At 44.7% G+C, this 16,121-nt stretch overlaps 1 protein-coding gene across 4 annotated transcripts; it reads right to left on the bottom strand.

Annotated features, from left to right (window-relative positions):
- Window positions 1-9,301: 9,301 nt before the first annotated feature.
- Window positions 9,302-14,003, bottom strand: LOC119354322 (calcium-dependent protein kinase 19). Of its 4 annotated transcripts, none has more exons than XM_037621055.1 (9): window positions 13,716-14,001; window positions 12,157-12,952; window positions 10,962-11,105; window positions 10,707-10,859; window positions 10,509-10,621; window positions 10,271-10,438; window positions 9,987-10,114; window positions 9,684-9,783; window positions 9,302-9,597 (listed from the first exon to the last, which is right to left on the bottom strand). In XM_037621055.1, exons 2-9 carry the CDS (start codon window positions 12,872-12,874, stop codon window positions 9,523-9,525), a joined length of 1,599 nt encoding a protein of 532 aa, XP_037476952.1. In that variant the 5' UTR covers window positions 12,875-12,952; window positions 13,716-14,001; the 3' UTR covers window positions 9,302-9,522. The 4 variants fall into 4 exon arrangements, with proteins under 4 accessions (XP_037476952.1, XP_037476951.1, XP_037476953.1 ...); XM_037621054.1 differs by having other exon boundaries at window positions 13,740-14,001; XM_037621056.1 differs by lacking the exon at window positions 13,716-14,001 and adding an exon at window positions 13,181-13,309.
- Between the last annotated feature and the right edge of the window lie 2,118 nt (window positions 14,004-16,121).

Here is a 16,121-nt window from a genome sequence, read left to right as displayed (position 1 = left end):
TGCCCTTTCTCCCAGGCGGGAGATAAAGCGTCTTAGAGCCGCCACGCATCCAGTTAATTTCTGGATTTGTTTGAGGTCCGTTGGGATATCCAATTGTGACAAAGCTCGGATCTTGGCCGGATTTGCTTCAATTCCTCTGCCGGATACAATGAAGCCCAAGAGCTTTCCGGCTGGCACACCGAAAATGCATTTTTCTGGGTTGAGCTTGATGTCATATGTTCGGAGGTTATCGAATGTGAGCCTCAAGTTGTCTACTAGAGATTCGACATGTTTGGTTTTGACGACCACGTCATCTACGTATGCCTCCACTGTTTTGCCGATCTGGTTTGCCAGACATGTCTGAATCATGCGCAGATATGTTGCGCCGGCGTTTTTGAGCCCAAAGGGCATTGTGTTGAAGAAGAAGGGGATGTATGGTGTGATGAATGCCGTTGCGGCTTGGTCGGGCTCCACCATCTTAATTTGGTGGTAGTCGGAGTATGCGTCGAGGAAACACAATGAATCGTGTCCTGTGGTAGCGTCGATAATTTGATAGATGCGGGGGAGGGGGAAGGGATCCTTTGGGCAAGCCTTGTTGAGGTCCTTAAAATTGACGCACAGGCGTCAGGATTTGTCCTTCTTTGGTACCATCACCAGGTTTGCTAGCCAGTCCAGATGTTTTATTTCTCTAATGAATCCGGCCTCCATTAACTTGGCTAGTTCCTCTCCCATGGCTTGTCTCTTAGGTTCAGAGAAACGCCGAAGAGCCTGCTTAACCGGCTTGAATCCCTTTAGAATATTGAGGTTGTGCTCGGCCAGCCTGCGTGGGATTCCTGGCATGTCTGAAGGGTGCCAGGCAAAAATGTCCTAGTTCTCGCGTAGGAACTCTCGTAGTGCGGCGTCTACGTCGGGGTTTAATTGTGCCCGGATGGAAGTTGTTTTTGTAGGGTCCGTTGGATGGACTTGGAATTTGACTATTTCATCCGCCGGTTTAAAGGAGGTGGACTTGGATCTCTTATCGAGTATCACATCATCCCTATTCACCATGGAGCGCAGCGCAGTCAGTTCCTCAGCCGCTAGGGCTTCGGATAATGCCTCGAGGGCCAGTGCGGCTGTCTTGTTTTCGGCGTGGAGTGCTGTGTCCGGATCACTAGCAAGAGTGATAATTCTGTTGGGCCCAGGAATTTTGAGCTTCACGTACCCGTAATGGGGTATGGCTTGGAAGATTGTGAACGCCTCCCGCCCTAACAGGGCATTGTAACCGCTACTGAACGGGGCCACTTGGAACGTAATCTCTTCGGACCTATAATTCTCCGGCGTGCCGAACACCACATCTAGTGTGATTTTGCCTATACAGCGCGCTTCCTGACTAGGGATTATTCCTCTAAAGGTTGTGCTTCTTCGCTCGATACAGTTCCAGTCTATTTCCATTTTTTGAAGGTTTTCCTCATAGATGAGGTTTAATCCGCTGCCGCCGTCCATGAGTACCTTGGTGAGTCGAAAGCCGTCCACAATTGGACTGAGGACCAATGCGGCTGGTGCTCGGACTGTTTGGAATTTAGGTTCGTCACTGGCATTGAAAGTAATAGTTGTGTCACTCCATGGGTTTATTGTCGCCACGTGGTAGATTTCGGCAAGGCTGCGGAGTGTTTGCTTTCGCCTATTATTTGATGCGAAGGTCTCGAAGACCGTTAATACCGTACTAGTATATCTGGGATGGTGCTCTATGGATTCTGGAATTAGGAGATCCTCGCCACTTTTGGCTACCTGCCGGAGTATCCAACATGCTCTAAGGCTATGTGTTGGTATGGCGCCCTCTGTACTGTGAATTTTACAGGGTCCATTGAGCCATCCCTCCAGTACGGTTCCATGCCCTATATAGGGTTTTTTGCTTTTTGGTAGTTGACCCGGGTGTCTTTTGATAGTGCACCCTTTTATTTCGGACTGGGTTCGTATTTAGGGCCGGATTATCCCAAAAGTTTGTTTCGGTTTTCCAGGCACTTTCCATCGCACAGTACTTTTGTACTATGGACGCCAAGTCAGCGAAGCGTGATATCTCATAGCGATTTATGGCGTTAAGGATTCCCTTGTCCGTGCAATTATTACAGAAAAATAAGATTGCGTCTTCCTCGCGACAGTCCTTAACCTTGTTCATGGCAAGGAGGAATCTGGCCCAATAGTGATGTACTATTTCCTGGGGCTCTTCCCTGATGTGGGAAAGATCGCTTATGTTTGGGTGGGTGGGTGCAATTGAATCCGAACCCTTACCCGATTTGGGATCCAGGGGCCGAGGAATTTCTAATTTTGGAAATTCTGGTTCCGGGGTGTTGCCCGATAATCCTGGCCCGCCGCCTGACTCTAAGTTCAGGGATTGGATGTTGTCCTCCCGCGAACGGGTATCCGGCTCGGAGAGCTCAGGAATCCGGACATAGTTGGTCCTCAATATGGAGGAGAGGTCACCGCATTGTTCCTCCACCACTGCAATATGATGGGTGACTGGCGGAGAGTTAATCTCCCTTTGATCGTGTTTAAGCCCAATCCGATCATAGTCCGTAGCGACTCCCAGGGCGGCGATGCGATCCAAGAGCTCATTTAGGAAGGCGAGCTCCATTGGATCCATCTGTTCGGTGAGTGCCGATTTGACGTGGAGGCTGTTTTTGATGACCCGAGAAGTCATCGTCGGCGCGGTGGGCAAACAGGCGGTCATGATGAAACCGCCTAGCCGGAGAGTTTGGCCAACAGCCAAAGCTCGCCCGACAGTAGTACCGTCTTTAAAGACGAGACAAGACATCTTTCCTTCTGGTGACGGCACAGTGGAACTCTCAATGAAAGCACCAATGTCGGTGTCAAAACCGACGGATCTCGGGTAGGGGGTCCCAAACTGTGCGTCAAGGCGGATGGTAACAGGAGACAAGGGACACGATGTTTTTACCCAAGTTTGGGCCCTCTCGATGGAGGTAAAACCCTACTCCTGCTTGATTAATATTGATGATATGGATAGTACAAGAGTAGATCTACCACGAGATCAGAGAGGCTAAACCCTAGAAGCTAGCCTATGGTATGATTGTTCTTGTCCTACGGACTAAACCCTCCGGTTTATATAGACACCGGAGGAGGCTAGGGTTACAAAGAGTCGGTTACAATGGGAGGAGATCTACATATCCGTATTTTCAAGCTTGCCTTCCACGCCAAGGAAAGTCTCATCCAGACACAAGACGAAATCTTCAATCTTGTATCTTCATAGTCCAACAGTCCGGCCAAAGGTTATAGTCCGGCTGTCCGAACACCCCCTAATCCAGGACTCCCTCACCAAGCCTTATAACCATGCGAGTACTTAGTGGACAGGTGGGGCATGCTGAGTTGCATCAACGCCATAATCTTTTTCAAACTAAGTTTGTTGTCAAAGGACATTCAGTTCGTGTGATCATTGATGGTGGAAGTTGCAGTAATTTGGCGAGTACAGAGATGGCAGAGAAGTTTTGCCTCACAACTACGAGACACCCCCGTCCATATTACATCCAATGGTTCAACAACTGTGGTAAGTTGAAGGTAACACGTCATGTGAGAGTACAATTTACACTTGGTCAATATCATGATTACGTTGACTGTGATGTCGTACCTATGCAAGCTTGTTCCTTATTGTTAGGTCGATCTTGGCAATATGATAATAGTGTTACTCATCATGGTAGAGCAAATTCGTATGCTCTTGTGTTTGAAAGAAAAACCATTAACTTGCTTTCTATGACCCCCGATGAAATAATACATAATGAAAAAGCTAAATCAACTGATCATAATACGCATAGTATGCTTGCTATCAATACTGAAATTTATCCGTTGAGTGTTCCAACTTCTGATCTGGACGTTCTGTGTGTTCAGATAGTTCATTTGCACTCCCATAATTCATATATAGACTTTGTGAGGCATAAAATTTATCATGATATTCATAATGGTGCTATTATAAAAATTTCACACCCTCATGAGCTAACGCGAAATGCCTATATATGTTGCTTCTATTTTTGCGTTGCTCTATAATGTGTTCCAGATAAATGAAAGCCGAGGACGGCTTTGTTTTCAAGAAAGGGAGGATGATGTGGGCATATTACATGAGAAATTTTTCAGGTAATTTTTATTGATAATTCTATAATGTTAAATTATATTATCAGGGGTAAATATACTACACAATTTTATTTCCTTTGTAGAATTATGCGAAATAAATATGAAGATGAGAGATAGTGTTGAAGATTACATGATGCATACAAGTGCACACGTCCCTTCATATGCATGTTGGTACACGTACAATCAACTAAGGCCCTATGTACAAGGCATCGGGAAGGAGGAGGCTGCCTTTGCTAGCTTCAATCACACATGTGTACGCCCTCCGTTCCAAATTACTCGTCGTAGAAATGGATGTATCTAGGAGCCCGTCATACGGTGCAAGGAGGCAGCAATACAAAATCAATTAGTGCCCCCGTACACAGTTGGGCCACGTATTGTCAACAACCGAAGCACGTCACGTCTTTGTGAGCCGTGGAGTATCTGGCCTCTGGACGACTAGCGTCCGTCAACCAGCGCAAGGCCGCCGCCGCTCTTAATAAATAGTTAGCTAAAATTAGGGTTTAGACTCGGGTTTTGTTTAGAGAAGTTTAGCCATTGCTACTTTTATTTGTCTTCGCTCATAGCGACTAGTGCGACCGTCAAGACATTCTATCGGAACCTCAACTTGTGAGATTTATTCATCTAGCATATCCGCAATTTTGAGATTGCTTGGCTATTATTTTTTGCATGTTTTTCGATTTGCTTGCAGGAAAAATCCTTCGTTGATAGGTCGATCGCGTCGTTGGCTCGGTCGATAACACCGTGGCGTTGGTTCAACGATTGCCGTGGATATCAGTCGTGTACGGTTCTCCCTGTATGGTTGGTAGCCGGATCGTGAGGGTCAAGTCCCATAAAAATCGTAGTTATCTCCCTCTCATCGAAAGATTGGGTCCCTAGTTCACATCACTGAGCCACCCACAAAGTGCCACGGGTAGTCCCAGAAATCGTACTACGACAAGTCAACAACACATATGATACTTATCGTTCAACTTTTATGCTTCGAGTACCCCCAATGTCACCTCAGGTATCTACAAGTTAATTACTAGACATGCATCATGTAATATCAAATCCAAAGTATTCAATCCAACATAAATAAACTTCAAAGAGCAAGACTCAATTGACCACAAAAAGGATAGAGGGAGATGGAGTTCATAAGATCCAACTATATTAATAAAGCTCATGATACATCAAGATCGAATCCATCAAAAACTAGTCATGCATCACCATGAGAATGGGGGAGAAGTTGTTGGTGATGGTCGCCATGAAGATGTCCCCGGCGGCGCCCCGACGCCACCGGAGAAGAGAGGGAAGGTGCCCCCTCCTTCTTCCTTGGCCCTCTCGGGAGAGAGGGAGCTCTCCCCTAGATTGGATATCTCTTTTGTCCTCTATTTTTGTCTACCATTTCTGAGGCCGAGCACCGTTTCTTAAATAGCCGAAGATCCGTAACTCTGATAGGGTGAAATTTGTACATGATCTACCCCTAATATTAGCTTTCTTGTGGTCAAAGAAGAGCTCCAACCGACCTATAGTCTCTCCACAAGGACACATGGTGCGACTTGAGGGTGGCCGCGCCACCTATTCTCGTGGGGCCCTCAGGCACCGCCTTGTGTTGATTCTTCTGCCAAAAATCAGATATGTTCTAGAAAAATCCACAAAAATAAATTAGTTCATTCCGTCTCCATGAATTTTTCACCTAAAAACCCCTAAAACAATAGAAAATAGTAACTGGCCATTGGCACAGGATTAATAGGTTAGTACAAATAAATATTGTGCCAAAAACATAGATAAATGATGTAAATATAGCATGAAAACTTCATAAATTATAGATACATTGAAGACGTATCACACTCTTATGGATATGAAACCTCATAGAACATTGTTGAACGCGCCATATCATAACCCAAGTGTGGTGTTAAATGGGAAAGGGTCGGGCAGTCACCCCCTTGGTGGAACCTCGTATCTTAATCTGGATACAGTGATAAGTGAGCAACAATCAACTCATTGCATCCTTAGTGATGAGCTACATTGACACCCGTGTGTAGTGAAAAAATGAGCAAGGGTCTTGGCATTTGACTCGATGAGTGCGAAGAGTGAGGAAGCTAGTCGGTCCAAGTAGAATCTGCTTAGATAGCTGGAATATAGGATCCCTGACGGGTAAGTACATGAGTTAGTTGATACAGTGGTGAGGAGGCATGTTGATATCGTATGCATCCAAGAGACCAAATGGAGCGGACAAAAGGCAAAGGAGGTGGAGGATATTGACTTTAAGTTGTGGTATATGGGGGCAACTACAAACAGTAATAGAGTAGGCATCTTGATAAAAAAGAACCTCAAGTATGGGGTCATAGATGTCAAGAGGCAAGGGTACCAAATTATCCTAGTCAAGTTGGTCATTGGTGGACTTAGTTCCCAATGTTATCAGCGTGTATGCCCCAAAAGTAGGCCACAATGAGAGCACCAAAAGGGGTTTAGGGAAAGACTGGAGGACTTGGTTAGGAGTGTACCTATTGGTGAGAAGCTCTTCATAGGAGGGATCTCAATGACCATGTGTGTACATCTAACACTGGTTTTGAAGGGGTGCATTGGGGATTTGGATATGGTCATAGGAATCAATAAGGAGATGACGTCTTAAGCTTCGCTTTAGCCTATGACATGATTTTAGGTAGAATCCGACCTAGTGACTTAACAGTGGTCAACACTCTAGCAGGTTGATTTTGTTCTCTCTAGAAGGGAAGACATGCATGCTTGACTATATTGTAAGGTGATACATGGAGAGAGTGTTGTCCCTCAACATAATCTTGTGGTGCCTGACTTCCGCTATCGGATTCGTGTCCAGTGGGATAAGCGTGCCAAACTTGTTAGAACGAAGTGGTGGAATCTCAAGGGAGGGGGACAACTCAGGCTTTCAAGGAGAAGGTTATTAAGGAGGGATCTTGGGAGGAGGGCAGCGATGCAAACAATATATTGATAGAGATGACGACTTTCATTCAGAAGGTGGCTCCAGAGGGGTTTAGGGTGACCATGGGAAGCAAAGCTAAAGATACTTGGGGTGGAATGATGATGTCTAGAAGGCTATTAAGAAGAACAATTGTTTCAAATGCCTTCATCTCGATAGGAGTGCAACCAACATAGATAAGTACAAGGTGGCAAAGAAGGCCGCAAAGTGAGTTGTGAGTTAAGTAAGGGGTCGGGCGTATGAGGACCTCTACCAACGTTTAAACACGAAGGAAGTCGAAAGGGACATATATAAGGTGGTCAAGATCCAGGAGAGGAAGACGAGGGATGTCAACAAAGTCAAATGCATCAAGGATGGAGCAGATCAACTTCTGGTGAAGGACAAGGAGATCAAGCATAGATGGCGAGAGTACTTCCACAAACTGTTTAATAGAGAGAATGAGAGCTATACGATTGAGCTAGAAGACTCCTTTGATGATACCAACCGACACTCTGTGCGACATATTTAGTAGTCTAAGGTCAGGGAGGCATTAAAAAGGATGAAAAGAGGCAAGGCGATGGGCCATGATGATATCCCCATTGAGGTGTGGAGAGACATTGGAGACATAGTGATAGTATGGATAACTAAGCTTTTCAACCTCATCTTTCAGTCAAACAAGATGCCCGAAGAATGGAGGCGGAGTATATTAGTATCAATCTTCAAGAAAAAGGGGGGTGTTCAAAGTTGTACTAATTACCATGGAATTAAGCTGGTAAGCGATACAATGAAGCTATGTGATAGAGTCATTGAGGGCCGCTCAATAAGAAGTTTCATGCCTGGGAGGACGACCATGGAAGCTATTTTCTTGGTATGACAACTAATGGAGAGACACAAGGAGCAAAAGAAAGACTTGCATATGGTGTTTATTGACTTGAAGAAAGCCAATGATAAAATAGCACGAAATATATGTGGTGGGCCTTGGAGAAACACAAAGTCCCAACAAAGTAGATTGTCCCTCGTCAAGGATATGTATGATAAAGTTGTGGAAGTGTTCAAATAAGTGATGGCGACACCGAAAATTTTCCAATAAAATAAGACTACACCATAGGTCAGCTTTGAGTCCTTATCTTTTCTTACTTGGTGATGAATGAGGTCATAAGGGATAGACAAGAAGATATTCCATGGTGCATGCTCTTTGCGGATGATGTGGTGCTAGTCGATGATGGCCGAACGGGGGTTAATAGAAAGTTAGAGATGTGGAGGCGGACTTCGTAATCAAAAAGTTTTAGACTTGGTAGAACTAAAACTAAGTACATGAGATGTGGTTTTAGTACTACTAGGCACAATGAGGAGGTTAGCCTGGATGGGCAGGTGGTACCTTAGAAGGACATCTTTCAATATTTGGGGTCAATCCTGGAGAAGGATGCTGACATCGATGAAGATGTGATCCATCGAATCAAAGCTGGATGAGTGAAGTGGCACTAGCTTGCGTCCTGCGTGACAAGTGTCACAAAAGCTAAAAGAGGCGTGTTCTATAGGACAACAGTCCGACCTGTGTTGTTGTATGTCGCGGAATGTTGGCCAACCAAGAGGCGACATACCAACAGTTAGGTGTAGCAGAGATGCACATGTTAAGACGATATGTGGCTAACATGAAAGGATTAGGTCAAATGATAATATACATTAGAGAGTTGGGGTGGCACCGATCAAAGTGAAGGTTGTCCAACATCATCTAAGATGTTTTGAGCATATACAACTCAGACCTCCAAAAGCTCTCGTGCATAGTGGATGAATGAAACGTGCTCATAATATCAAAGAGGAGCAGGGTAGACCAAACTTTGACATGAAAGAAGCACTGATAATGTAAAAAGGGGTCAGGGTAGACCAATCTTTAGCATGGAAGAAGTCCGTTAAAAGAGATTCGTAGGACAAAAATATTACCAAAGAACTAATCATGGACAGAGGTGTGTGTAAATTAGCTATCCACGTACCAAATCCATGACTTAGGTTCAGTATCTTATCTTATCGGTTTCAATTCTAGCCTAGACCAACATGTTTGGGATTGAAAGGCCTTGTTTTTGTCTTTGTTGTTGCTGTTGTGTCTTCTTGTCCTCCCAACTATCATTTTCCTTGATAATTATCAAATACTAGTATAAGATACCTTTTGCCGTCTTTTCTAAAAGAAAATCATTTACAGAATGTGACAGAAATTTCTTGGAAATTAGGCTTCTTTCCTGCAAATTATGTTCCTAATGCCATTTGCCTGGCAACACTGGGATTTAAATATGCACATTTGACGTGCAAAAATACTCTTTTATTAGATGTACTTGCAAAAACCAACTTACAGAAGAAAGTAGGTCCAAAACACTTGAGGAACAACATGCACGAGCAAAAGGCCACAAGATATACACAATCATCTCAACAACGCCAAAGAGAACTTCTCATCCGTGCAGCAGCGAAAAAAAAGGAACCAAGAACAGTTGCTAATGGTACACCATTTCTACAAGGAAAGACTACTTGAGCCTTATTGGCTGCTGCATCCCTCCTCTCATCATAGCGCAGAATTCCTCGTAGTTAATCCTCCCATCCTGTAAATTGCCACAAGAGCGCCATCAAGAAAATGGAAGGAACAAACAGGTTGTAGTCAGAAAATACTGCCAATACGCAGACTTACATTATCTGTGTCGACTTCTGATATGATGTCCTTTATGGTATCCGCGTCGCCCATTTCATGCTCAATCAAAGCAGTCTCCAGTTCATCTCTTGTAATGAAGCTGCATTAAAGCAAGGTAATCCTTTGTCAAATCAAGCCATGTGGTTCATCTCTTTTGTGCAGGTGCATTATATAACTATCGTTTGGTCCACACTAACATTAATGAAGTGTGAACCTGTGAATATCATGTCTCACTGGTAAGGTTTGATGAAAAAAACAACACTATCAGTTGTAGGAATTGACAGTTCAGATTAGAATACTCACCCACTGTTGTCTTTGTCAAAGTACTGGAACGCCTTGAACAAATGCTCGTCTCTTTCGAGCTTGTGTCTATGCATGGTTGCTGTTATGAACTCAACGTAGTCAATTGATCCATTGCCATCCACATCAGCCTGGAATGGATCAAGAGGTAGGTATACAATGTCAAAAATATCATGGTTGGAAAAAAATACTGTAATACTACTCTGTCCCATAATGTAAGACGTTTTTGAACTGCAAAAACGTCATATATTATGGGACGGAGGGAGTAGTTCAGAAGAGTTGTGTACCGCATCCATCAACTGCTTTACTTCAGCTTCTGAGAGCTTCGATCCAAGTTTGGCTAGTCCTGCTTTGAGTTCCTCATATGTGATTGTCCCACTGTTGTCTGTGTCCATGTTCATAAACATTTGCTTCAGGCCCTTGATCTCTTCCTCGTTAAGATTTGAAGCTATAACCTGCATACACACTTGCTTATAAGCACCAGAGAAAAAGGCATTCAGTTATGAGCATGAAGATAATAATAACCTTTAGAGCCATCTTTTTCAGTTTATTCATTGCTCTGAATTGCTTCATCCTAGAAAGAACAGCACTGTCAATAGGTTTATCTGATGCTTCTCCTTCCCTGAGCCATGGATGTTCTGATCCAGCATACACAAAAAATATCAGATTTTGGCGAAAAGAACTAAGATTTGAAGGTTAATAATGTACTGTCAAGAAGCTTACGAAGAACTTGGGCTGAACTAATTCTTTTCTTTGGATCCTGCGCCAACATCTTCCTCACAAGGTCTTTAGCGCTCTCAGAAATTGATGGCCATGGCTGACTTTCAAAGTCAATCTCCCCTTGAAGAATAGCATCAAATATTCCCTTCTCAGTTTCTGCAAAGTAAAACAGAAGATGAATAACAACATGCTGCTGCAATAATTGTATACCTGAATTCAGAAGGTGGAAGTACATCAGGACTTTAGAGGCAAACTTACCAGCCCAGAATGGAGGAACACCGCTGAGAAGAATGTACAGAATAACACCTGCACTCCAAACATCTATCTCTTTACCATAGTTTCTCCTAAGGACTTCAGGAGCAACATAATAAGCACTTCCAACGATGTCCCTATACATTTTTCCTGATATATTTGGAAGACGCTTAGTAGTTAGTACACATGAACAAAAGTCCATTTTGTATACAATAACTAGAGTTCAAACAGCACAAATGAATAGCCATTCAGTCTTAATCTTTGCAACACAAAGACTTTCTGCATAATTCCATGAGCTACAATTCTACAGGACGGTGGTTGCCTCCATTGAAGCATGACTACCTCAATATCAAAGTCGCAATGCCTCTAGAAAACTCCCTTTACATGATTAGTTCTATCATGCGCTGATAGTTTTTTTTTTCAAAACGGAGGCAAAAGATTTGCCTCATCAATTAATTAAGAAGAAGAGAGTTGCCCAGATAATTAATGGAGAACCGGACGAAAACCAATACAAATAGACCACATGCGGACTTCTCCCAAATTCTGGGACCCCATGACCACACCGCCAACCCCATAGGCATTCCCAACATGCAACTGTCCCAAGCCCTCACACATCTACATCACGAAGGAATCCCAATGAGAACACCTTGGATGTAGACAATCGACTCCACCAAAACCACGGTGGATAGGCTAAACCATGAGGACAACCCAAAAGACCGAGGAGCAACCATTAAGCAGCTGCCGACGCCTTCCCTATGCGCTCATAGTAACTAACATGGAATCAGATGTTAATTTTCAATGCTAACCCAAACTTAGCATGGTTAAAAAATAGATGGTTCACTGTGAACCCAAGATTGGACCATCGGTATAGAAAACTTTCCTTCTCTACTTTATTTACTGAAAGCATATTGACATGGTATGTTTATGTCAACACAAAAAAAACTGCCCATAGCATCACCAAAATGGCTTGACTGCTCGATTTCTCCACGACTCGGAATGAACAGCATTGAAACTCGTCAAATCCAAAACTAGACCATCTAGGGAACTCCAACCCTATTAGGTAGTCCAACAGCAATACAATAGTTACGAGCAGCCTATGCCCTATGGACTTGATAGATAGATATATCCAGTTGCTATGAGAGGTGTCCAACAACAAAATGCAGTTGGCAAGCATATGCAGCTTATATATCATTTGTGTTACCTTCTTCAATGAAGACCGAAAGCCCGAAATCAGTGGCCTTGAGCACTGCATTCTCATCCTTGGTCGCGAGCAAGAAGTTTTCCGGCTTCAGATCGCGGTGCATCACTCCCATGAAATGGCAAACATTCACAACATTCACAACTCCTCTGCAGATTGTAGCAGCTGCGCGCTCTGAGTAGTGCCCCTTGGCAATAATCCGATCAAACAGCTCCCCGCCTGCACAGAGCTCCATTACAACATGCACGCTGCCCTTGTCCTCGTATGCTCCACAGAACTCCACTATGTTTGGCTGCCCAGATAGGTGCTGCATGATCTGGATCTCCCTGCGGATATCCTCCTTATCGGCCTTACTCACGAGCTTGCGCTTGGATATGGACTTGCAAGCATACTGCCTGCCAGTGCTGATCTCAGTGCAAAGGTACGTCACCCCGAACTGCCCCCTACCAAGTTCCTTGCCAAGCGAGTAGACAGAGCGCACATCCTCGTACTGCTTGCCGAGAATCGTGTCCGGCATGGGCTTTGAGGGGGCAACCACAGGTGGGACTACAGGAGGGTTCATCGCTGGCGGTGTGTACCTCACCTCAGCTTGTGGTGGTGGCTGAGCATTGTTGTAACTAGGAGGTGTTTGTGCTTGTTTTGGCTGGTGAGAATAGCCATAGCCATTGGCTCCTCCTTGGACAGAATCCGGGGACGTAGCTCTGCTGCAACACTGGCCCATCTGTGCTCAAATTCTTCCTTCCAGTTCCAAATTTACAACCCAGTCAGCCGAGCAGACGAAACCAATCGAAACCTGAATCTGTAAGCAACCCAAGAAAAGCCCTCTCAAAAAAAATCAAGGAAAACAATTATTATACTGGAATACTGGATCATACACGAACTCATCCACGTCTCATCGTTGAATCCACAAAGTAATAATTCATTCAAGAGACTGGAACAAAAAGAAAAGAGAGCCGAAACTGGATCTAGAAGCAGAACTCAAACAAGAACAGCAGAAGGGGAAAATAAGAGAAGAAGAAGCAGTTGCCTTTGACACAGGTTGACCTCTTTCTACTCCCAATCCGGTGCAAGGAATGCAAGAATTGCAGGACAAGATAGATGGCCGGTCGCTTTGGTGACACCGGAAGCAACAATCAGAGGAGATAAGGATACACGCAAATTGGGTAAGACAAAAGAAAGGGCCGACAGAAAGCAACGTCGCCAACGCGGCACCCAGGGAAAAAGAAGAAAACTACAGCACACAGGATCGTTTCCACCAATCTGTAAAACACCAGCACCAGAAATCTACTGAATCCAAGAACATATGCACGACACGAAAGTTGAAAAGATTGATAAATACAAGTGCAGAAGTAGAGAGCTCCTGGGAATGAGCTACCATAGCTTGCATCAAGCTGTTGCGCCACTGTCAGATCCAAAGATGGGACAAGCTTTCCAGTCAGATCAAATTCTCGATCTCCTACCTAAAACGAACCCAAAACACGGAATGATACCTATACCTAATCTTCCATAAGATGGAAGAGCGACCCAATCCACGAACAGAGACGTCAGCAAGCACATCGAACCTAGAACATGGCGGAGACGCGTACCGACAAAGATCCTAAGCTCTGAACCAAGTCCCGAGCTCTCCTCCGTCCCTGCGCACCGAAGCTGCAGGCGTCTAAAGAACAAATCTTGGAGTGGTTGAAGACAGAGCAGGAACAGCTCGGCACGGCGACCGCGAGAGTGGATTGGAAGTGGTGGCACCGCGATTAGCGTCGCCCCCAATCGTGAGAGCGACTAATACACACGGGCAAGAATTGAAATCTCGGGAAGAAAAATAAAGAAAAGTTGGTACGGAGAAAAGGAAAAGGAGAAGAAATGGGGCAGTGCCGTATAGTGCCGTTTGCTTTTGGACTTTAATAATGGATCCACATATAACACGGTTTTGTTTTGTTTTTTTGAAAAAAATAACACGCTTTTGTTAACACGGTTTGTTGGCTTCTCATCAAAACAGAAAAATAGATTAAAACGGTTATTACTTCTGCCAACTCCTCCAACGCGGTGCATCAATCGAACGCATCAAAGTCCGTGGATAACATGTCCACATACAGCGGATAGAAACGCGACGCTGTACTTTTTCAAAAAGAAAAAAAAAACTAAACCAAATTTTGCCATGCAGCCTTGCTTTGGATTATCGATCAATATAATTCAACCATACATTTAAATCCTAATGAAAGCACTAGATGTTTAACAAGTTTTTTTAAGAGTCAATTACATTGGTGATGCCAGAATTTGACACAAACGGCCACTTTGGTGCTACAAATTACGGTATACATCGAAGTGGTGGAAAATTTTGGCTCTTGTGTGGACATACAATGCTTTTCTCATTTGGATACGAATTTGACTCTGACTAGGCTAGGCAGCGTGGCACGGGTCCCACTGTCAGCGACCAGACGACGAAGGAGGGGGCATGTGGCATGATATGTTTCGAAAGAACCCTTGGATTTATTTTCTCACAAAAATCCCCTACCGTGGCTCATAACCACTTGATCTCAAAATCAGGGCCTCCAAATCCCTAACACTTGTTTCCCAATTCCAGAGCAGGGTGGCGGCGGTCTCGTGCATTGAGTATGGCGGCTTAGGTGTAGAACAACGATGATCCGTTGACACGAGGTTAGCTCACACGATCACTCTTTCTCTCTATCTATCTCTCCCCCCTCTCGTACAGCCACTTGGACCCTTCTCTCATCTCTCTCTCACCCATCTCTCACCGTTGTGTTTGTAGATGGGTGGCACCGGCATACCGAGGATGGTCGATGGCGAGGCAAAGATGGAGGAGGACGGTGAGTTGCGGTGAAGATTACGTCGGTCGTGTATCAGGGCAAGAACCATGTAAATCCATCTCACCTCTAAAATGTGAAGTGCATTGGATGTTAGGGTTAATGGGATTTTAACCCGGGATGATGAGCTACCGGATGTGGCCAGTTGCATGCCGCGACTGATGGGTAACATTGCATGGAAAACAGAAAAATCATACGAAACACCATAGATCTAATTTGTGTAGATGCTAGCAACAAGAGGGAAGTGTGTCTACATACCCTTGTAGACCGGAAGCGTTAACGATCTAGAGATCATGGTTGGCGTAGTCGTACTCCTTCGCTATCCAATCCGACCCGGGTACCGAACGAACGGTACCTCCGAGATTAACACATGTGTAGCTCGATGACGTCCCCGCCTTCTTGATCCAGCAAGGGAGGGTGAATAGGTAGATGGAATTGGAACCAACACGTTGGGGTGGTGGCGGTGGCGGCAACAGAACTCTGGTAGGGTTTCGCCAAGCGCAACCGAACAAGGAGATGGAGGGAGATGGTTGAGACGATGGCCAAGGGTGGAAGGGTGGCTGCCCCCATGCGCCTCTCTCTCTTTATAGGGGGCAGGGGAGGGCGTCCAAACCCTCCTAGGGCCGGCCACAAGGGAGAAATCCCGTTAAAGTTGGAGATAACACCTTATCTCTAGATCCAACCCTTTATATTTAGAGATAAGACCTTATCTCTAGATTTAAACAAAATGGGCCTTGGGGCTGGTGCGGCTAGCCCATGTGGACTGTAGCCCCACCCCTTGGTCTATGTGGGCCCTTCCCTGGTCGTTGGGCCCCACGGCGGAACCCCCAGAACCTTCTGGAACCTTCCCGATACTCTACCAAAAATTCCCGAACTTCTCCGGAACCCTGAATAAGACTTTCCATATATAAATCTTTACCTACAGACCATTTCGGAGCTCCTCATGATGTCGTCGATCCCATCCAGGACTCCAAACTTCTTTTGGAATTCACCATAATATCCCAATACTACCTAGCATTACCCAACGTTAAGTGTGTGGCCCTACGGGTTTAAGAACATCTAGACATGATCGAGACTCCTCCCCTATCAATAATCTATAGTGAAACCTGGATGCACATATTTATTCCCACGTATTAAACAAAGATCTTT

This window comes from Triticum dicoccoides, chromosome 2A (genome assembly GCF_002162155.2).
Source record: "Triticum dicoccoides isolate Atlit2015 ecotype Zavitan chromosome 2A, WEW_v2.0, whole genome shotgun sequence".
NCBI lineage: Eukaryota > Viridiplantae > Streptophyta > Magnoliopsida > Poales > Poaceae > Triticum > Triticum dicoccoides.
The sequence above is the reverse complement of the archived record's forward strand: the minus strand, read 5'-3'. Positions and strand labels throughout refer to the sequence as shown.

Excerpts from the sequence above, each read along its gene's own strand:
- LOC119354322 (XM_037621055.1), bottom strand. The coding sequence starts at position 12,874 with ATGGGCCAGTGTTGCAGCAGAGCTACGTCCCCGGATTCTGTCCAAGGA. Across the intron at positions 10,622-10,706 it reads TAGTTCAGCCCAAGTTCTTC|AACATCCATGGCTCAGGGAA; the intron begins GTAAGCTTCTTG and ends ATGCTGGATCAG. Across the intron at positions 9,598-9,683 it reads CAGAAGTCGACACAGATAAT|GATGGGAGGATTAACTACGA; the intron begins GTAAGTCTGCGT and ends GGCAATTTACAG.